The 22,864-nt window shown below is 43.9% G+C and overlaps 1 protein-coding gene across 5 annotated transcripts in view; it reads right to left on the bottom strand.

Moving 5' to 3' along the window:
* Positions 1 to 22,864, bottom strand: part of LOC139539618 (dipeptidyl peptidase 9) — a 40,639-nt gene that overhangs the window by 6,569 nt on the left and 11,206 nt on the right. For 2 of the 5 annotated variants that reach the window (XM_071342717.1, XM_071342715.1), the window contains exons 2-15: positions 22,411 to 22,501; positions 21,974 to 22,212; positions 21,487 to 21,599; positions 20,859 to 21,032; positions 18,928 to 19,099; positions 10,924 to 11,034; positions 9,987 to 10,115; positions 8,444 to 8,505; positions 8,164 to 8,264; positions 7,243 to 7,420; positions 6,757 to 6,916; positions 6,366 to 6,445; positions 6,017 to 6,169; positions 5,751 to 5,886 (exon numbers count right to left, since the gene is read on the bottom strand). In XM_071342717.1, coding sequence (XP_071198818.1) covers positions 5,751 to 5,886; positions 6,017 to 6,169; positions 6,366 to 6,445; positions 6,757 to 6,916; positions 7,243 to 7,420; positions 8,164 to 8,264; positions 8,444 to 8,505; positions 9,987 to 10,115; positions 10,924 to 11,034; positions 18,928 to 19,099; positions 20,859 to 21,032; positions 21,487 to 21,599; positions 21,974 to 22,212; positions 22,411 to 22,466 — 1,864 coding nt within the window. In that variant the 5' untranslated portion in view covers positions 22,467 to 22,501. The remainder of the gene's footprint in view (positions 1 to 5,750; positions 5,887 to 6,016; positions 6,170 to 6,365; positions 6,446 to 6,756; positions 6,917 to 7,242; positions 7,421 to 8,163; positions 8,265 to 8,443; positions 8,506 to 9,986; positions 10,116 to 10,923; positions 11,035 to 18,927; positions 19,100 to 20,858; positions 21,033 to 21,486; positions 21,600 to 21,973; positions 22,213 to 22,410; positions 22,502 to 22,864) is intronic. The other 3 variants (XM_071342716.1, XM_071342718.1, XM_071342720.1) reach the window with 3 other exon arrangements.

The raw sequence follows: 22,864 nt of genomic DNA, 5'->3' as shown, positions 1-22,864 counted from the left end.
TTAATTTTTGGTGATTTTAATATTCATATGGAGAAGTCCACAGACCCACTCCAAAAGTCTTTCGGAGCCATCATCGACTCAGTGGGTTTTGTCCAACATGTCTCTGGACCTACTCACTGCCACAGTCATACTCTGAACCTAGTTTTGTCCCATGGAATAAATGTTGTAGATCTTAATGTTTTTCCTCATAATCCTGGACTGTCGGACCACCATTTTATTACGTTTGCAATCGCAACAAATAATCTGCTCAGACCCCAACCAAGGAGCATCAAAAGTCGTGCTATAAATTCTCAGACAACACAAAAATTCCTTGACGCCCTTCCAGACTCCTTCTGCCTACCCAAGGACGTCAGAGGACAAAAATCAGTTAACCACCTAACTGAGGAACTCAATTTAACCTTGCGCAATACCCTAGATGCAGTTGCACCCCTAAAAACAAAAAACATTTGTCATAAGAAACTAGCTCCCTGGTATACAGAAAATACCCGAGCTTTGAAGCAAGCTTCCAGAAAATTGGAACGGAAATGGCGCCACACCAAACTGGAAGTCTTCCGACTAGCTTGGAAAGACAGTACCGTGCAGTACCGAAGAGCCCTCACTGCTGCTCGATCATCCTACTTTTCCAACTTAATTGAGGAAAATAAGAACAATCCAAAATTTATTTTTGATACTGTTGCAAAGCTAACTAAAAAGCAGCATTCCCCAAGAGAGGATGGCTTTCACTTCGGCAGTAATAAATTCATGAACTTCTTTGAGGAAAAAATCATGATCATTAGAAAGCAAATTACGGACTCCTCTTTAAATCTGCATATTCCTCCAGGGCTTAGCTGTCCTGGATCTGCACAGCTCTGCCAGGGCCTGGGATCGGGAGAGACACTTAAGTGTTTTAGTACTATATCTCGACACAATGATGAAAATAATCATGGCCTCTAAACCTTCAAGCTGCATACTGGATTCTATTCCTACTAAACTACTGAAAGAGCTGCTTCCTGTGCTTGGCCCTCCTATGTTGAACATAATAAACGGCTCTCTATCCACCGGATGTGTACCAAACTCACTAAAAGTGGCAGTAATAAAGCCTCTCTTGAAAAAGCCAAACCTTGACCCGGAAAATATAAAAAACTATCGGCCTATATCGAATCTTCCATTCCTCTCAAAATTTTTTGAAAAAGCTGTTGCGCAGCAACTCACTGCCTTCCTGAAGACAAACAATGTATACGAAATGCTTCAGTCTGGTTTTAGACCCCATCATAGCACTGAGACTGCACTTGTGAAGGTGGTAAATGACCTTTTAATGGCGTCAGACCGAGGCTCTGCATCTGTCCTCGTGCTACTAGACCTTAGTGCTGCCTTTGACACCATCGATCACCACATTCTTTTGGAGAGACTGGAAACCCAAATTGGTCTACACGGACAAGTTCTGGCCTTGTTTAGATCTTACCTGTCGGAAAGATATCAGTTTGTCTCTGTGAATGGTTTGTCCTCTGACAAATCAACTGTACATTTCAGTGTTCCACAAGGTTCCGTTTTAGGACCACTATTGTTTTCACTATATATTTTACCTCTTGGGGATGTTATTCGAAAACATAATGTTAACTTTCACTGCTATGCGGATGACACACAGCTGTACATTTCAATGAAACATGGTGAAGCCCCAAAATTGCCCTCGCTAGAAGCCTGTGTTTCAGACATAAGGAAGTGGATGGCTGCAAACTTTCTACTTTTAAACTCGGACAAAACAGAGATGCTTGTTCTAGGTCCCAAGAAACAAAGAGATCTTCTGTTAAATCTGACAATTAATCTTGATGGTTGTAAAGTCGTCTCAAATAAAACTGTGAAGGACCTCGGCGTTACTCTTGACCCTGATCTCTCTTTTGACGAACATATCAAGACTGTTTCAAGGACAGCTTTTTTCCATCTACGTAACATTGCAAAAATCTGAAATTTTCTGTCCAAAAATGATGCAGAAAAATTAATCCATGCATTTGTTACTTCTAGGTTAGACTACTGCAATGCTCTACTTTCCGGCTACCCGGATAAAGCACTAAATAAACTTCAGTTAGTGCTAAATACGGCTGCTAGAATCCTGACTAGAACCAAGAAATTTGATCATATTACTCCAGTGCTAGCTTCCCTACACTGGCTTCCTGTTAAGGCAAGGGCTGATTTCAAGGTTTTACTGTTAACCTATAAAGCGTTACATGGGCTTGCTCCTACCTATCTTTCCGAGTTGGTCCTGCCGTACATACCTATACGTACGCTACGGTCACAAGACGCAGGCCTCCTAATTGTCCCTAGAATTTCTAAGCAAACAGCGGGAGGCAGGGCTTTCTCCTATAGATCTCCATTTTTATGGAACGGTCTGCCTACCCATGTGAGAGACGCAGACTCGGTCTCAACCTTTAAGTCTTTACTGAAGACTTATCTCTTCAGTAGGTCATATGATTGAGTGTAGTCTGGCCCAGGAGTGTGAAGGTGAACGGAAAGGCTCTGGAGCAACGAACCGCCCTTGCTGTCTCTGCCTGGCCGGTTCCCCTCTCTCCACTGGGATTCTCTGCCTCTAACCCTATTACAGGGGCTGAGTCACTGGCGCTCTTTCATGCCGTCCCTGGGAGGGGTGCGTCACTTGAGTGGGTTGAGTTACTGACGTGATCTTCCTGTCTGGGTTGGCGCCCCCCCTTGGTTTGTGCTGTGGTGGAGATCTTTGTGGGCTATACTCGGCCTTGTCTCAGGATTGTAAGTTGGTGGTTGAAGATATCCCTCTAGTGGTGTGGGGGCTGTGCTTTGGCAAAGTGGGTGGGGTTATATCCTTCCTGTTTGGCCCTGTCCGGGGGTTTCTTCTGATGGGGCCACAGTGTCTCCTGACCCCTCCTGTCTCAGCCTCCAGTATTTATGCTGCAGTAGTTTATGTGTCGGGGGGCTAGGGTCAGTTGGTTATACCTGGAGTACTTCTATCTTATCCAGTGTCCTGTGTGAATTTAAGTATGCTCTCTCTAATTCTCTCGTTCTCTCTTTCTTTCTCTCTCTCGAAGAACCTGAGCCCTAGGACCATACGTCACGGCAAACCGGGCATGATGACTCCTTGCTGTCCCCAGTCCGCCTGGCCTTGCTGCTATTCCAGTTTCAGCTGTTCTGCCTGCGGTTATGGAACCCCTACCTGTCCCAGACCAGCTGTTTTCAACTCTTAATGATCGGCTATGAAAAGCCAACTGATATTTATTCCTGATTATTATTTGACCATGCTTGTCATTTATGAACATTTTGAAAATCTTGGCTCTCTCTAATTCTCTCCTTCTCTCTTTCTTTCTCTCTCTCGGAGGACCTGAGCCCTAGGACCATACGTCACGGCAAACCGGGCATGAAGACTCCTTGCTGTCCCCAGTCCGCCTGGCCTTGCTGCTATTCCAGTTTCAGCTGTTCTGCCTGCGGTTATGGAACCCCTACCTGTCCCAGACCTGCTGTTTTCAACTCTTAATGATCGGCTATGAAAAGCCAACTGAAAATTATTCATGATTATTATTTGACCATGCTTGTCACTTATGAATATTTTGAACATCTTGGCATAGTTCTGTTATAATCTCCACCCGGCACAGCCAGAAGAGGACTGGCCACCCCTCATAGCCTGGTTCCTCTCTAGGTTTCTTCCTAGGTTTTGTCCTTTCTAGGGAGTTTTTCCTAGCCACCGTGCTTCTACACCTGCATTGCTTGCTGTTTGGGGTTTTAGGCTGGGTTTCTGTACAGCACTTCGAGATATTAGCTGATGTACGAAGGGCTATATAAAATAAACTTGATTTGATTTGATTTGGTACCCTTCACCAGATCTGTGCATCGACACAATCCTGTCTCGAAGCTATATGGTCAATTCCTTTGACCTCATTGCCTGGTTTTCACTCTGAAATAAAAGGTGGGACCTTATATAGAAAGGTGTGTTAGGACACCTACTCATTTAAGGGTTTTTCTTTTTACTATTTTAAAATAATAGTGAGGACATCAAAACTATGAAATAACACATATGGAATCATGTAGTAAGCAAAAAAGTGTTAACAAATCAAAATATATTCTATATTTGAGATTCTTCAAAGTAGCCAACTCCTGGCATTCTCAACCAGCTTCACCTGGAATGCTTTTCCAATAGTCTTGAAGGAGTTCCCACATACGCAGAGCACTTGTTGGCTGCTTTTCCTTCACTCTGTGGGGTCAAACTCCTCCCAAACCATCTCAATTGGGTTCAGGTCGGGTGACTAGATGCCAAGTTCACTGATGCAGCACTTCATCACTCTCCTTATTGGGCAAATAGCCCTTACACAGCCTGGAGGTGTGTTGGGTTATTATCATGTTGAAAAACAAATGATAGTCCCACTAAGCGCAAACCAGATGGGATGGCGTATTGCTGCAGACTACTGTGGTAGCCATGCTGGTTAAGTGTGCCTTGAATTTTAAATAAATCACCAACAATGTCACCAGCAAAGCACCCCCACACCACCTCCTCCATGCTTCACGGTGGGAACCACACATGCAGAAATCATCCGTTCACCTATTCTGCGTCTCACAAAGACACAGTGGTTGGAATCAAAAAACTCAAATTTGGACTATTCAGACCAAAGGACATATTTCCACCAGTCTAATGTCCATTGCTCGTGTTTCTTGGCCCAAGCAAGTCACTTCGTATTATTGGTGTCCTTTAGTAGTGGTTTCTTTGCAGCAATTCAACCATGAAAGCCTGATTCACGCAGTCTCCTCTGAACAGTTGATGAATCAGATGCGTCTGCTACTTGAACTCTGTGAAGCATTTATTTGGGCTGCAATTACTGAGGCTGGTAACTCTAATGAATGTATCCTCTGCAGCAGAGGTAACTCTGGGTCTCCCTTTCCTGTGTCAGTCCTCATGATAGCCAGTTTCAACATAGCGCTTGTTGGTTTTTGTGACTGCACTTGAAGAAACGTTCAAAGTGCTTGAAATTTTCCAGATTGACTGACCTACACGTCTTAGAGTAATGAAGGACTGTCGTTTCGCTTTGATTATTTGAGCTGTTCTTGCCATAATATGGCTATCTTCTGTTTACCATCACTACCTTGTCACAACACTACTGATTGGCTCAAACAAATCAACTTAACAAGGCACACCTGTTAATTGAAATGCATTCCAGGTGACTACCTCAAAGCTGGTTGAGAGAAAGCCAAGAGTGTGCAAAGCTGTCATCAAGGCATAGGTTGGTTACTTGGAAAAATCTCAAAATGTAAATTATATTTAGATTTGTTTAGCACTTTTTTGGTTTCTACATGATTCCATATGTGATATTTCATAGTTGATGTCTTCACTATTATTCTACAATGTAGAAAATAGTAAAACATAAAGAAAAAGCCTGGAATGAGTAGGTGTGTCCAAACTTTGTACTGGTAGACTGTGTGGTGTATGTATGTATGTATGTATGTATGCGTGTTTGTATACACATACATACACACACGCCGGTATTTTTCATCCTATAGCTTGTACTCCATCTTTTTAAATAGTGAGCCAACATATTTTCAGCACTTTTATTTCCATAACTGATCAAACTAATTTTCTCATGCTCTCTCGTCTCTCTGCAGCAGACATATCGTGAGCAATATGTTTGCAGCACTAAAATCGCAATAAAATTGCAGCATTGAATCGCAATACATATCGTATCGGCACCCAAGTATCGTTATAATATCGTACCGTGAGGTCCCTGGCAATTCCCAACCCTAACTGACCCCCCTTTCTTACTCACCTGTGGCCTCCATCATGCTAGCCCAGAACTCAGGCTCTTTGTGCAGTGGGTCACTCTCTGGGCCCATCAGCTTGTAGATGTGGACGCAGGGAGGTGTGCTGACATTACTGTAATGGCTGACAAACATGTCAAAATTCTACAGAAAGAGAGAGCAGAAACATAAGAACAGGTGAGGTCAACTAAATCTTCAAAAAGCTAAAACCTCCAAGCTTAATTTCAAGGAAAAAAGAACATGCCAGAGCTTGTCGCTAAGGTAATGTACCTACCTGGCTTACGGAGCAGCTGTGGGAGAAGCCTGGCTTGGTCAGCCTGACCATGTCCCCCGGGGAGTCGTAGCTCACAGTGTATAGGTGATGCTCCAGGGGTGTGTCCCGCGTGCCTTGGAAGTACACCAGCTGGGTAGCCTCGTTCACCCAGATCTGAGTTGGGAGGGAGGGGAGACAATGAATGGGATGTTTACCTTATGCACATCACCTTTCTACTGTGATAGCTGATGAGCGGTGACAAAGGGCTGTGGCACAAAAGAAAATGGGGTGATTTCCATGCTCCCCACCTTAAAATGTTAAAACCCTTTAGGTGTTCATTTTAGATAAGAGGTGTGTGTCTAGGGTTTACCTTGGAGCCATGTCTGGCCAACACCTCCCACTCCCCACTGGTTAATGTCACCTCTTCCTTAATCGGGCACTTAAAGTCCTCTGAAAGGAAAAACCAGTAGACTAAATGAGTTGACCACAGGTGGCTGGAGGCACCTTAACTGCAGAGGATGTGCTCATAGTAATGGCTGGAACGGAATAAATGGAATCAAACAAACCAAACACGTGGTTTCCATGCATTTGATACCCATTCCATTCCAGACATTATTATCAGCCGTCCTCCCCTCAGCAGCCTTCTATGGAGTTGACCTCCCAATACATTATCAGAAATAGATTTGGGAAGGTGCACCTCTATTCACATCTTTACCATTAATCCATAAATCAAACAGAGTATAAACAGTGTATTCTGCTACCCTCTGTCTGCATGTAGTCTCTGGTCCACTGGTAGCAGCCCTGTTGTAACAGCGTGGTGACTTTGTACAAATGGCAAAAGCCAGTTTTGGACTCGTTCGCCCAGAGGAAGGTGATCTCATCATCGTTTGTTTGAATGAAAGGATAAAATATGTCATGGACCTGAAACAAAGAAAAAGCCTTGACATAACATGAGCCCTAGAAGAAAGAGCATTTGCTGATTTCAAAAGGTTAAGACTAAATCTTTTCATTTTAAAATGTATAATTGGAAGAGAATTTCAACTAAACATTCATGTGACTACAAATTAACCAATAAAAACTACAGTACAAGTAACAGCCATATCAAACAAAGGCATGCAACAACAACTTCGTGCAAATAAGGGCACTGCAAGCAGTAAGGATGATTTCTATTACATTTCGAGTTCCATGCTTAGATCTCAAGTCAAAATCTAGGCCTTAGAGCCGAAGCCAGAGTTATTTTAACTCACGTTGATCCAGATGTCGGTGATCTCCTCGTAGATGATGAAGGGGTGGACCCCCTCTGGCACAGCCTCCACACTCTCCTCCCGTTGGGCCTGGTCCTGGGTTACAGGGATGAATAGGGCCGGGGGCAGCAGGACCAACTGGAGCCTCTGTTGACTCCTGTCCAGCAGTACCGCCCATGCACTGCACAGAGGAGTAGTGGGTTGTCAGGGTCAAATAATTAGCTGGCTAATGTTGCTAAATGTTGCCTCATGAATTCCATATTTCCTAGTTGATGTAGACAAAGACGGCCTTGAAATTGAAAGGGTATATATACTATTTTAATTAAATGAAAAATAATTTGTTACAGTATATCTGAAGTTCAAATCAAAGCTAATGTAGCTGGCTAACTTTTTGGTCATGCTCTGGCTAACTTTTTGGTCATGCTCTGTGATATACCCCTCTGGAGAGAAGAGATGGGTGCTGTTCAACAGATAATCAGCCCACATAACCAGCCCGCATTAAGATTGATTGGCTATTGGTTTCTGGATGCGGTGACGTTTGCCTTAGCGGAGACTTCAAGACAACTGTCGCCTACCAGGAGTGGTTAACTTGCCATTTCAGCCCAGCCGGTAGCACAATGGTGTGAGAACTAGTCCAGATTGCTGGTGAGTGTGGGATGGAATAGAACTTTAGGTGGTGTTGACCTACGTAACACGATCGGGCTGTCATTGTAAATATACATTTGGTCTTAACTGACTCGCCTGGTTAAATAAAGGCTAAATTAAAAAATATCTGAGATGAAACCACAAGGCTTGGTGCAGTTTTCATATTTACAAGGACTTTACTCAATGTTAGGAACAATTACACCTTTACATCGCAGATATAATCCGCTCCACGGCATAGATAGCTTTGCTTAGTTGTGTCTGTTCCAGTTTTGAACTCACTATTTGCCGTCTTTTGTCCAGCCGGCGCGGGCGATGTACTCGACCCCAGGGAACAGGGTGGTAAAAGGCAGGACCAACTCCTTGTCCTGGGTGCTTACAATCTAATGATAACAAGGACTCATAAGAATAGGCAGATAGGCATTGAATGCCATACAGAAACATACGGAACACATAAAAGACCACAAAAAGGGAACAGAAGGCAACATACAAGTAGACATGCAGAATACGAAACCAGATCAATACAGTTCAAAACCATGAGAACTTATTAAGCTGTTCTTACTCTGCCAAGGTGGTCGGTTCTGATTTCTACCAGTTTGAAAGTAATTTGAGGATTCTTACTCCCTGAAAAGAAAAATGGAGAGGAGGGCAATACAAGTTACACGTCTTAGATATCACATCTTGTCTGGTACTCCTGTCTAATAGCTCAAGATACTCAAATGTACAGTACCAGACACCTACTCATTCAAGGGTTTTGATTTATTTTTACTCTTTTCTACATTGTAGAAGAATAGTGAAGACATCAACTATGAAATAACACATATGGAATCATGTAGTAACCAAAAAAGTATTAAACAAATCAAATATATTTTATATTTGAGATTCTTCAAAGTAGCCACCCTTTGCCAAGCGTGTGCAAAGCTGTCAAGGCATTCTCTCAACCAGCTTCATGAGGTAGTCATCTGGAATGCATTTCAATTAAAAGGTGTGCCTAGTTAAAAGTTAATTTGTGGAATTTCTTTCCTTCTTAATGCGTTTGAGCCAATCAGTTGTGTTGTGACATGGTAGGGGTGGTATACAGAAGATATCCCTATTTTGTAAAAGACCAAGTTCATATTACGGCAAGAACAGCTCAAATAAGCAAAGAGAAATGACAGTCCATCATTACTTTAAGACATGAAGGTCAGTCAATACATAAGATTCCAATAACTTTGAAAGTGTCTTCAAGTGCAGTCGCAAAAACCGCCAAGCGCTATGATGAAACTGGCTCTCATGAGGACCGACACAGGAATGGAAGACCCCAGAGTTACCTCTGCTGCAGAGGATAAGTTCATTAGAGTTACCAGCCACAGAAATTGCAGCCCAAATAAATGTTTCACAGAGTTCAAGTAACAGACACATCTCAACATCAACTGTTCAGAGGAGACTGCATGAATCAGGCCTTCATGATCAAATTGCTGCAGAGAAACAACTACTAAAGGACACCAATAAGAAGAAGAGACTTGCTTGGGCCAAGAAACACGAGTAATGGACATTAGACCGGTGGAAATCTGTGCTCTAATGAGTCCAAATTTGAGAATTTTGGTTCCAACCGCCTTGTCTTTGTGAGACAGAGTAGGTGAAAAAAATACCATGATATAATATTTTGGCCATATCGCCCAGCCCTAGCTCAGCATATATGGGAACTCCTTCAAGACGGTTGGAAAAGCATTCCAGGTGAAGCTGGTTAAGAGAATGCCAAGAGTGTGCAAGGCTGTCATCAAGGCAAAGGGTGGCTACTTTAAAGAATCTAAAATATATTTTGATTTGTTTAACACTTTTTAAGCTTACTACATGACTCCATATGTTATTTCATAGTTTTGATGTTTTTGCTATTATTGTACAATGTAGGAAATAATACAAATCAAGAAAAACCCTTGAAAGAGTAGGTGTCTGCAAACTTTTGACTGGTACTGTATATTTAAGTATAAAATCCAACTCTGCCTAGCCACAATAGTCACATGAAAATGTAGATAGTAGCCAATACGTTCAATAAAAAGTTATGAATCAGTACTACTAATACTTAAAAAAGGCAATTTGGGGTGGGGATGAGGGTGAGAGCGGACCTGTGCGGGGGTATCTGTAAACATCAGCCTTGCGCTCCTCCAGGGCTGGGGAGGGAACGTGAATTAACTCCACCTCTGACTCATCCACCTCCTCATACAGTAACTGGAGGGTCTTCCCTCCATCTGGGTCTGAAAGAGAAACTTATTGAGTTGGCCATTTTATTCAAAAGCAAGTATGTGATAAAGTTTTTTGGGGTATCTGTATTTCACTATTTATATTTTTGCAACTTTTACTTCACTACATTCCTAAAGAAAATGATGTACTTTTTACTCCATACATTTTCCCTGACACCCAAAAGTACTCATAACATTTTGAATGCTTAGCAAAACAGGAAAATGGTCTAATTCACACACTTATCAAGAGAACATCCCTGGTCATCAATACTGCTTCTGATCTGGCGGACTCACTAAACACATGCTTCGTTTGTAAATTATGTCTGAGTTTTGGAATGTGCCCCTAGCTAATGTGCCCCTAGCTATTTGCTTAATATAAGACATTTGAAATGTTTTGTACTTTTGATACTTAAGTATATTTTACCAATTACATTTACTTTTGATACTTAACTATATTTAAAACCAAATACTTTTAGACTTTTACTCAAGTAGTATTTTACTGGGTGACTAACTTTTACTTGAGTAATTTCCATTAAGGCATCTTTACTTCGACCCAAGTATGACAACTGGGTACCCACCACTATGTGCTTTGTGTTTGAATGGCCTAACCTAGTTGAATTTGTCTTCAACAATCCAGTAAGATTTAACTAACCTTTGTTAAATTAATATTATTCAACTTAAAGTAGTAATGAAAAACAAAATGCATTTTATTGATAAGATACAGAGAAATCTGGAGTCCCTGTTCAGTCAAAAGCTACATCTCTGGTAGAGGGAAAGGAAACATAAGGACAAGCATCACAAAAACCATCCAGAAAAGACTAACCTTCAGGAGCAGCTGGCGACCACCAGTAGCCCGTGAAGCGGTCAAACTCCTCCTGGATTACAAAGGTGGCAATGCCTGCAGACTTGGGGTCCTCCTTCACATTATTCAGCCCTAAGAAAGGTAGAGAAGGATGCACTGTCAGGAGACCGCTCTCTGCTTGCCATTTTACATTAAAAGATGATGCCCTTTCATGAACAAACTTAATTTAAAAGATTCAAATCATTAAAAAAAAAAATTGGTTATCAACACTACAGAATACTTTTTTAAAGAAAACTTTTGCTAGTATATTCGCACATCATATATACCCTGTGCTTCACGGTTGGGATGGTGTTCTTCAGCTTGCAAGCCTCCCCCTTTTTCCTCCAAACATAACGATGGTCATTATGACCAAACAGTTCTATTTTTGTTTCATCAGACCAGAGGACATTTCTCCAAAAAGTACAATCTTTGTCCCCATGTGCAGTTGCAAACCATAGTCTGGCTTTTCATGGCGGTTTTGGAGCAGTGGCTTCCTCCTTGCTGAGCGCGATTTCACGTTGTGTCGATATAGGATTCGTTTTACTGTGGATATAGAAACTTTTGTACCGGTTTCCTCCAGCATCTTCACAAGGTCCTTTGCTGTTGTTCTAGGATTGATTTGCAATTTTCGCACCAAAGTACGTTCATCTCTAAGAGACAGAACGCGTCTCCTTCCTGAGCGGTATGACGGCTGCATGGTCCCATGGTGTATATACCTGCGTACTATTGTTTGTACAGATGAACATGGTACCTTTAGGCGTTTGGAAATTGCTCGGATGAACCAGACTTGTGCAGGTCTACAATTTTTTTTCCTGAGGTCTTGGCTGATTTCTTTTGATTTTCACATGATGTCAAGCAAGGAGGCACTGAGTTTGAAGGTAGGCCTTGAAATACATCCACAGGTACACCTCCAATTGACTCAAATTAAGTCAATTAGCTTATCAGAAGCTTCTACAGCCATGACATTTTCTGGAATTTTCCAAGCTGTTTAAAAGGCACAGTCAACTTAGTGTATGTAAACTTCTGACCCACTGGAATTGTGATACAGTGAATTATAAGTGAAATAAACTGTCTGTAAACAATTGTTGCAAAAATTATTTGTGTCATGCACAAAATAGATGTCCTAACCGACTAGCTAAAACTATAGTTTGTTAACAATAAATTTGTGGAGTGGTTGAAAAACGAGTTTTAATGACTTTAATGACCATCGCTGCAACTACCCTACGGACTCGGGTGAGGTGAAGGTCGAGAGCCATGCGTCCTTTCAAACACGACGCTGCCAAGCCGAACTGCTTCTTGAAACACTGCTCGCTTAACCCGGAAACAAGCCACACCAATGTGTCACATTTACACACACATTTACACACTATCACATTTACATTACAACGGAACAACTTGGTTAGTGTAGTGTTAGCTAGCTACATAGTTGTCTTTGCTGTCAAGATAATTGTGTAGTTTTGAGTAATTGTCTAGGTTACCTAGCCAGTTACCGAGGCTACCTAGCCAGCTACACTTTCAAACTAAGTCAACAACGCAGCCACTGCTAGCTAGCCTACTTCAGCAGCACTGTATCATTTTAGTCAATAAGATTTCTTGCAACGTAAGTTTAACTTTCTGAACATTCGAGACGTGTAGTCCACTTGTCATTCCAATCTCCTTTGCATTAGCGTAGCCTCTTCTGTAGCCTGTCAACTATGTGTCTGTCTATCCCTCTTCTCTCCTCTCTGCACAGACCACACAAACGCTTCACACCGCGTGGCCGCTGCCTGGTGGTCCCAGCGCGCACGACCCACGTGGAGTTCCAGGTCTCCGGCAGCCTCTGGAACTGCCGATCTGCGGCCAACAAGGCAGAGTTCATCTCAGCCTATGCTTCCCTCCAGTCCCTCGACTTATTGGCACTGACGGAAACATGGATTACCACAGATAACACTGCTACTCCTACCGCTCTCTCCTCGTCTGCCCACGTGTTCTCGCACACCCCGAGAGCTTCTGGTCAGCGGGGTGGTGGCACTGGGATCCTCATCTCCCCCAAGTGGACATTCTCTCTTTCTCCCCTGACCCATCTGTCTATCGCCTCCTTTGAATTCCATGCTGTCACAGTTACCAGCCCTTTCAAGCTTAACATCCTTATCATTTATCGCCCCCCAGGTTCCCTTGGAGAGTTCATCAATGAGCTTGACGCCTTGATAAGCTCCTTTCCTGAGGATGGCTCACCTCTCACAGTTCTGGGTGACTTTAACCTCCCCACGTCTACCTTTGACTCATTCCTCTCTGCCTCCTTCTTTCCACTCCTCTCCTCTTTTGACCTCACCCTCTCACCTTCCCCCCCTACTCACAAGGCAGGCAATACGCTTGACCTCATCTTTACTAGATGCTGTTCTTCCACTAATCTCATTGCAACTCCCCTCCAAGTCTCTGACCACTACCTTGTATCCTTTTCCCTCTCGCTCTCATCTAACACTTCCCACACTGCCCCTACTCGGATGGTATCGCGCCGTCCCAACCTTCTCTCTCTCTCCCCCGCTACTCTCTCCTCTTCCATCCTATCATCTCTTCCCTCTGCTCAAACCTTCTCCAACCTATCTCCTGATTCTGCCTCCTCAACCCTCCTCTCCTCCCTTTCTGCATCCTTTGACTCTCTATGTCCCCTATCCTCCAGGCCGGCTCGGTCCTCCCCTCCTGCTCCGTGGCTCGACGACTCATTGCGAGCTCACAGAACAGGGCTCCGGGCAGCCGAGCGGAAATGGAGGAAAACTCGCCTCCCTGCGGACCTGGCATCCTTTCACTCCCTCCTCTCTACATTCTCCTCTTCTGTCTCTGCTGCTAAAGCCACTTTCTACCACTCTAAATTCCAAGCATCTGCCTCTAACCCTAGGAAGCTCTTTGCCACCTTCCCCTCCCTCCTGAATCCTCCTCCCTCCTGAATCCTCCTCCCCCTCCCCCCCCTCCTCCCTCTCTGCGGATGACTTCGTCAACCATTTTGAAAAGAAGGTCGACGACATCCGATCATCGTTTGCTAAGTCAAACGACACCGCTGGTTCTGCTCACACTGCCCTACCCTGTGCTTTGACCTCTTTCTCCCCTCTCTCTCCAGATGAAATCTCGCGTCTTGTGACGGCCGGCCGCCCAACAACCTGCCCGCTTGACCCTATCCCCTCCTCTCTTCTCCAGACCATTTCCGGAGACCTTCTCCCCTACCTCACCTCGGTCATCAACTCATCCTTGACCGCTGGCTACGTCCCTTCCGCCTTCAAGAGAGCGAGAGTTGCACCCCTTCTGAAAAAACCTACACTCGATCCCTCTGATGTCAACAACTACAGACCAGTATCCCTTCTTTCTTTTCTCTCCAAAACTCTTGAACGTGCCGTCCTTGGCCAGCTCTCCTGCTATCTCTCTCAGAATGACCTTCTTGATCCAAATCAGTCAGGTTTCAAGACTAGTCATTCAACTGAGACTGCTCTTCTCTGTGTCACGGAGGCGCTCCGCACTGCTAAAGCTAACTCTCTCTCCTCTGCTCTCATCCTTCTAGACCTATCGGCTGCCTTTGATACTGTGAACCATCAGATCCTCCTCTCCACCCTCTCCGAGTTGGGCATCTCCGGCGCGGCCCACGCTTGGATTGCGTCCTACCTGACAGGTCGCTCCTACCAGGTGGCGTGGCGAGAATCTGTCTCCGCACCACATGCTCTCACCACTGGTGTCCCCCAGGGCTCTGTTCTAGGCCCTCTCCTATTCTCGCTATACACCAAGTCACTTGGCTCTGTCATATCCTCACATGGTCTCTCCTATCATTGCTATGCAGACGACACACAATTAATCTTCTCCTTTCCCCCTTCTGATAACCAGGTGGCGAATCGCATCTCTGCATGTCTGGCAGACATATCAGTGTGGATGACGGATCACCACCTCAAGCTGAACCTCGGCAAGACGGAGCTGCTCTTCCTCCCGGGGAAGGACTGCCCGTTCCATGATCTTGCCATCACGGTTGACAACTCCATTGTGTCCTCCTCCCAGAGCGCTAAGAACCTTGGCGTGATCCTGGACAACACCCTGTCGTTCTCAACCAACATCAAGGCGGTGACCCGTTCCTGTAGGTTCATGCTCTACAACATTCGCAGAGTACGACCCTGCCTCACACAGGAAGCGGCGCAGGTCCTAATCCAGGCACTTGTCATCTCCCGTCTGGATTACTGCAACTCGCTGTTGGCTGGGCTCCCTGCCTGTGCGATTAAACCCCTACAACTCATCCAGAACGCCGCAGCCCGTCTGGTGTTCAACCTTCCCAAGTTCTCTCACGTCACCCCGCTCCTCCGCTCTCTCCACTGGCTTCCAGTTGAAGCTCGCATCCGCTACAAGACCATGGTGCTTGCCTACGGAGCTGTGAGGGGAACGGCACCTCCGTACCTTCAGGCTCTGATCAGGCCCTACACCCAAACAAGGGCACTGCGTTCATCCACCTCTGGCCTGCTCGCCTCCCTACCTCTGAGGAAGTACAGCTCCCGCTCAGCCCAGTCAAAACTGTTCGCTGCTCTGGCACCCCAATGGTGGAACAAACTCCCCCACGACGCCAGGACAGCGGAATCAATCACCACCTTCCGGAGACACCTGAAACCCCACCTCTTTAAGGAATACCTAGGATAGGATAAAGTAATCCTTCTAACCCCCCCCCCCCCCCCCCTTAGAGTTAGATGCACTATTGTAAAGTGGTTGTTCCACTGGACATCATAAGGTGAATGCACCAACTTGTAAGTCGCTCTGGATAAGAGCGTCCGCTAAATGACTTAAATGTAAATGTAAAATGTGTCGGAGGAAACACTGTCTTGCTGGTGACCGAAGTCAGCTTGCAGGCGCCCAGCACGCCACAAGGAGTCGCTAGAGCGCGATGGGACAAGGAAATCCCAGCCGGACAAACCCTCCCCTAAGCCAGACGATGGCTGGGCCAATTGTGCGCCGCCTCATGGGTCTCCCAGTCACGGCCAGCTGTGACACAGCCTGGGATCGAACCCTGGGCTGTAGTGACGCCTCAAGCACTGCTATACAGTGCCTTAGACCGCTGCACCACTTGGGAGGCCCTGTGCAGTCAATATTTAACTTTTGCTCCAAATCCACTTGGCGTGGCAGACTGCGATATCAGGTTTAGAACCAAATGAAAATAGTCTAATTGAAACCCTCAAATCTCTTTCCGGTACAAGGTGGCCTGCCCATGCACAATCAACAAAAGCATTATGCCTCAATTATGCCAATGTTAGTCAGTCTCTTCTAGAAGTATCTGAGGATGAAAATCTAACAAGGCTCTACCACTCTACACCCAAATGGATAAACTTGAAATAACTTTCTCTGTAACTTGTGAAACATAATACTCCAACGTTTTCAGAATACAAGCACTACACTTAATTAAGGTAGCCCAACCGGACCTGTCTAAGTGTGTTTGTTTGGTGGCCTCCTTTAGAGATTGTGGCTGTGCTCCGGGATCAGTTTGATAGCTTTGAGGCAAAAGGAAAGGACATGTCACCAAGCGTTCTATCGCTTTACAGACCTAACACGACTGAGAAGATGACAAGAACACACTGATAAGTCGTAAGAGGCAGAGCCTGACTGTCGTTAATCAATGACAGGTTAGCAGAAATTTGCTGTCTGTGTTCACCGTTGTGATTGACACACTTATTGATGAGTTGGATGGGAGGTATGACTCATACAAAGAGCTAAAACAACTGCTTTGGATTCTTTAACAATATACCTTCACTTTCCACATAAGACCTACATTGATCTGCACTCAACCTTCAAAGTAAATATCAATCTGACTTGCAACATGATTTTCCAGATGAAATTGTCCAGTTTAAAGAATGTATTAAAGGTAGGGGGGAAAATTAATTCACATGTTCTAACAGAGCAATCTACAAGCAGTCTTTCACAATGTTGACATTGCCTTGCGAATATTCTTGACTTTACCCGTTACCTATGCATCAAGCCAGTGGTGCTTTTCAAAGCTTGCTCGTCAAAAACAGACAAATCAACGATGGGACAGGAAAAGACAAACATTTTAATCTTATGGCTCTTGGGAATGATCTACTCTGGGCACTTGATTTCAAGGACATAGTTGCAGATTTCGCTGCTTGGAAAATAAGGAACAAAACCATTAAGATAAGCCATGATGACACTTTTTGTAACAGTCCGCTGGAGAGGCTGTCCAGGCAGCTGGTAGTGCTGAAATGGCGGAAGCCGGCTCTTGTTCTCTTTGCGAAGGCTGTCTGGATGGTATCTGTCCATGGTCCTCCTGAATTAATATTGTGACCATGCTGTGTAGCCTAGGTTATGCAACTGTAATAATATGCTTTGTGGACTTTAATGTTGCACTCTGATTTTAACTGTGATAATTATGAAACACAAACATATAAAATGTTCTGCTTTACTGTGCTGTATTGTAGCCTAGGCCCAATTTATTTAGTTTATTTCGAGAAGACACACACGTATATAATCCCGTGCATGAGCGGCACGTTCATCAAGCTAGGTGAAGCTAAGCTCTCTAAATAAATTGAATTAAATTTGCCAAAATGATATAGCTCATGATTAGCCTACTCCTGTCTATACAGAAATAAAATAATTCAAAAAAGGCTACTAAAGCATGATTTGGCCACAGAGAATCATTAGACTCTTAAAAAAATAAGTTGTGGATTGTTTTACGTCGCATTGCCTACAGTCAGAAGGAAAGGCAGCACGCACAATATGGGCAGATGATTGTTGAGTTGTGACTGTCAGTGAAAAGTAGAGGCCCAGCCAGGCATATCGCAATATTTAAAAATACAATCATTGGAAAACATAGTTTGGAAAGGAAATGGTTATTGATGTAATGAGAAGGCAATGAAAAGACTAAATCTGTCTTTTAGTTATCCAAATTCTCAACTTAATTGAGGGAACAACAGTATAACCCATCTTATTGGCACCAGTGGAGAGCATCGGCCATATCCCCGGTGAGTGTGCACTACGCATATTCACACTATCATTGTTGGGTCAGTGCAAAGTTTGTTTTTGGACAATTTCCTCCTCCAGTTGAGATGGACATTATATTCTGTTTGTGTCTCCCCTTCTTGTAGGCCTATTTATATGGACATAATTTATATTGATATGTTTGTCAGTGTCAGTAAAGTAGGCTATTGGTAATTTGTCGTACTAAAAAAGATTCTGCCAATGCCTCTAGTCATATAAAATGTAGTAGAATTACAGGAAATGTGTTTATAAAAAGCCAAAAAAGAAATTCTGTGCAAAGAAAGGTAGGTAGGCTATCTGATATAGCCTAGGCCTACTCTACGCTATACGTGCTCAGCCATGCATTGAACGGTCTTTTTTGCAAACAGTGAATATTAGCCCTTTTTTTTTAGTTTAAAAAAACGACCTATTTTTTTGGCAGGCCATCTAACGATTTGTCCAGGTAAAAATGTACTTGAACACGCATTTCACAATCTGACATAATGGTCTCCTACCTTTTGGGCTTTACATTGCAGATAGTACATTTGTTCATGGTTCTAGGTCGTTTAAGCATTTTGAACAAAGAGCCGTTTGGGAGCCAAATTTAGCAGTCTCTTTTACGTGAATGGAGCCAAATGAGCCGGCTCTCCGAAAAGACTCGGAATGGCCATCACTACCCTCCCTCCCCTCACACTGACTATCAGATGCAGGCCTTCAGTCCAGAAAAAAAAAAAAAATGATAATTATGCTCACTCAGCTGTGCCTCACAAGTAATACAACAATTGATCCATTACGTGTGATCATATATCTAAAATGTTGAAAAATATTGTATTGGGCCTATAGCCTACCGCACAAACCTCATTGCTATAGAACTATTTGTATATGGTTAATGTTGCAAAAGCTTAAGTAAAGTTTTTTTTGTTTTTTAATCTGAGAGGTAGAACTCGGCTTGAATTGTGACTCAGAAAGTGATCTTGAATCAGTAAAGGTTGGTGACCACTGCTATACATTATTTGTGCCAACCTTTATGGCAGTAGGTGAGTCTCCTCTCCTCCCCAGTCTCGATGCTGGCCACCCACAGGTCGTTGCTGTTGATGAAGGCCATGAAGGTGGGGTCGCCTGGAGAGATCTTGGGGTCCATTCGAGTGCCTGAGCATTGGGTCTTAATCTCTACAGGCTTCATGGGGGACGCCTGCTAAACATCACACAGACTTTCAGGCATAGAAGTTACCATGCAACAGACAGGTTGGTTACCAGAGTGCCTACATGTCAAAGCCTTTACTGTCACAAACACTTGTAGGTGACCACTTGGTACACTTCTTTATTTTAGAAGTGTATAAGGCACTTCGTATACTTCACTTTAGAAATGTACAGTCGTGGCCAAAAGTTTTGAGAATGACACAAATATTAATTTCCACAAAGTTTGCTGCTTCAGTGTCTTTGGATATTTTTGTCAGATGTTACTATGGAATACTGAAGTATAACTACAAGCATTTCATAAGTGTCAAAGGCTTTTATTGACAATTACATGAAGTTGATGCAAAGAGTCAATATTTGCAGTGTTGACCCTTCTTTTTCAAGACCTCTGCAATCTGCCCTGGCATGCTGTCAATTAACTTCTGGGCCACATCCTGACTGATGACAGCCCATTCTTGCATAATCAATGCTTGGAGTTTGTCAGAATGTGTGGGTTTTTGTTTGTCCACCCGCCTCTTGAGGATTGACCACAAGTTCTCAATGGGATTACGGTCTGGGGAGTTTCCTGGCCATGGACTCCCTTGGCTGAGAAGCAACCCCACACATGAATGGTCTCAGGATGCTTTACTGTTGGCATGACACAGGACTGATGGTAGCGCTCACCTCGTCTTCTCTGGACAAGCTTTTATCCAGATGCCCCAATCAATCGGAAAGGGGATTCATCAGAGAAAATGACTTTACCCCAGTCCTCAGCAGTCCAATCCCTGTACCTTTTGCAGAATATCAGTCTGTCCCTGATGTTGTCCTGGAGAGAAGTGGCTTCTTTGCTTCCCTTCTTGACACCAGGCCATCCTCCAAAAGTCTTCACCTCACTGTGCGTGCAGATGCACTCACACCTGCCTGCTGCCATTTCTGAGCAAGCTCTGTACTGGTGGTGCCCCGATCCCGCAGCTGAATCAACTTCAGGAGACGGTCCTGGCGCTTGCTAGATTTTCTTGGGCTCCCTGAAGCCTTCTTCACAACAATTGAACCGCTCTCCTTGAAGTTCTTGATGATCCGATAAATGGTTGATTTAGGTGCAATCTTACTGGCAGCAATATCCTTGCCTGTGAAGCCCTTTTTGTGCAAAGCAATGATGAGGGCACATGTTTCTTTGCAGGTAACCATGTTTGACAGAGGAAGAACAATGATTCCAAGCACCACCCTCCTTTTGAAGCTTCCAGTCTGTTATTCAAACTCAATCAGCGTGACAGTGATCTCCAGCCATGTCCTCGTCAACACTCACACCTGTGTTAACGAGAGAATCACTGACATGATGTCAGCTGGTCCTTTTGTGTCAGGATTGAAATGCAGTGGAAATGTTTTTTGGGGATTCAGTTCATTTGCATGGCAAAGAGGGATTTTGCAATTCATTGCAATTCATCTGATCACTCTTCATAACATTCTAGAGTATATGCTATTTGCCATCATATAAATTGAGGCAGCAGACTTTGTGAAAATGAATATTTGTGTCATTCTCAAAACCTTTGACCAAAACTGTACAGAGCACTTTGAACAATTCTTTCCTTTAAAAATGCACAGAGCACTTTGACACTTCTTCATTTTCACAATGTACAAGTTTCGACTATCGTATATATATTTGAAGGACTTTGCTTTCATGACCACCTAAATAACCAAGATAACTGTATTGGGATAACAACAGTATGATCCTAACTTTAATACGAAGGTATGAGCTGTGTCCTGTAAATAATACTCACAATGAAGCCATTATGGCCTCCGTCCCGACAGTAGAACAGGCTGTTGCTGGCCTGGAACAGGAAAAGGCCGCTCTCGGCGTGATAATCATACGATGTGATCCCAAAGACCCCCAGACGCTTTCTCTCCCTCAGCAGCTCCTCCTCCCGGGAGTACACCCCATGATGAGGGGTGGCCTGACGGTCAGGGAAGATACGTAGCAGACAGTGAGACAGCGATGCAGTGAACACCAGCGTGTTCTGGCTTTAGCCAAAGTGCAGTTTTGGCTAAAGCCAAAAACAATAGCGGTACCTTCATTTTGCCACTCGTGTTTACAGGGGAAATTAATTATAATATGTTTTTTTGGGGGGCATAGTATTGATGGCTGTGTCATCTACAGAGCATAGACAAACATAGGCACTCCCAAAGGTCGGAAGTACAGTAGTATTCCATTAGGTGCCAACTGAGCTGACCCGTGTATGTCCTCCTCTACATAGTACACATCAGTGCTGTGGATGAGGACATGCATGCAGAAATGCCTTGTGAATGTGTGACGAATTTCTTGAGGTGAACAACATTTATGTTTAGATTTCCCAGAAATCCGACAAGTGACAAAAGGGAGCCCAGCGGAAGGGGCTGAGGGTTCATTACCTGAAAGTGATCTAGCATCTGTTTCCACGACAACACCAGAAGGGCCTCTTTCCGAATCTTCTTGGGAATCTCTGAGTAAAGTAACGAGTTTTCCCTACTTCCATAGGGCATTCCTAAATTAACATGGAGCGGAAGAAACGGGTTGAGTTAAAGAATATATTTGCATCGCTAAGTCTGTTTATCTTTTGTCTGTGTAACCACAAAGTTCCCAAGGATATTGTCAATGATATTGGTTGTTCTGAGGTTGTTCCTTTCCATTGTAATGTTCCCTATAGCCTACCTTCTAACATTAATGGTGCAGAGGGAATCAAACACAAGTGAAGAAATCAAATATACATGAGATTCCTCCATTTCCCACCCCTATTCAGATTAGTTAATTATGATACACCGTACTGTCACCATTGCGGTGATGTTTGTTGACAGAAATTATGACGACTCCTCAAAATCCATAATGGGATTTCCAGTGAGGGTGTGGAGGTGACCTCACCGAGGTAGTAGAGTCGATGGGAGTACGGGCCTGACTCGTCCTGCCTCTGGACAAACTGGAAGTCGTGTGGGGCCTTGTTGATGACCATGCCCGTGTACTTGCGGCTACTATGGATGATGTTCCGCAGGCCGTCCCACGAGTGCTTCTCCACAAAGAACTGGGAGGGCACGTCCTCCATCTCCACTACCTCCGTGCTGTCCGAGAGCTCATCTACAGCGGTCATTCTGAAAGCTGAATAACTGACCCATAACAATAGAAGTCACCAACAAAATGATACAAAGCTGAATATAAGTACATACATGTAACTGAGTATTGAATACAAGTAAATGATGAGAACAGACGGACCAGCTAGTTGTATAGGTTAAAAAGGTCAAACATGTAACATTAAGCCACATTTTACCAAATGAGCACTGTAGAATGCAAGATTAGTTACGCACCTTTTCCAACTACCTTCTGTTTCGTCTTCAAGTTTCACCCTCTTAACTCTATGCATTAACCGGCCAACAAGCCTGAACCAGATTTGGAAACCTAAAACAGAGACATTGGATTTCTTGGATACTATAATACATGCCCATCATCTTAAGGCACATTACAGTGTGAAACAAAAGCAAAAAATTAAATAATAATAATAATCACATTAAGGCACAAAATAGAATACGTAGGAGACTGACACCAGACTGAAAATTCCCTGCATGAAAGAGGATTATCGTACAAGGACAAGCCAGAGAAACAGCACAGAATCTGCCATAAACATCCCGGATGAACAAGACTTCACAAAACAATTCCCTAAAAACTGCTATACCGAAGAAATCTCCACACCATTGTTCTTTGACCTGCTTCATTGAGGCACAGCTCAGCGACTCACTTGGGAAAAACCTTTCTCCTGCGATG

Source organism: Salvelinus alpinus, chromosome 15 (assembly GCF_045679555.1).
Source record: "Salvelinus alpinus chromosome 15, SLU_Salpinus.1, whole genome shotgun sequence".
NCBI lineage: Eukaryota > Metazoa > Chordata > Actinopteri > Salmoniformes > Salmonidae > Salvelinus > Salvelinus alpinus.
Note: the sequence above shows the minus strand (reverse complement) of the source record. Positions and strands in the feature narration are given on the sequence as shown.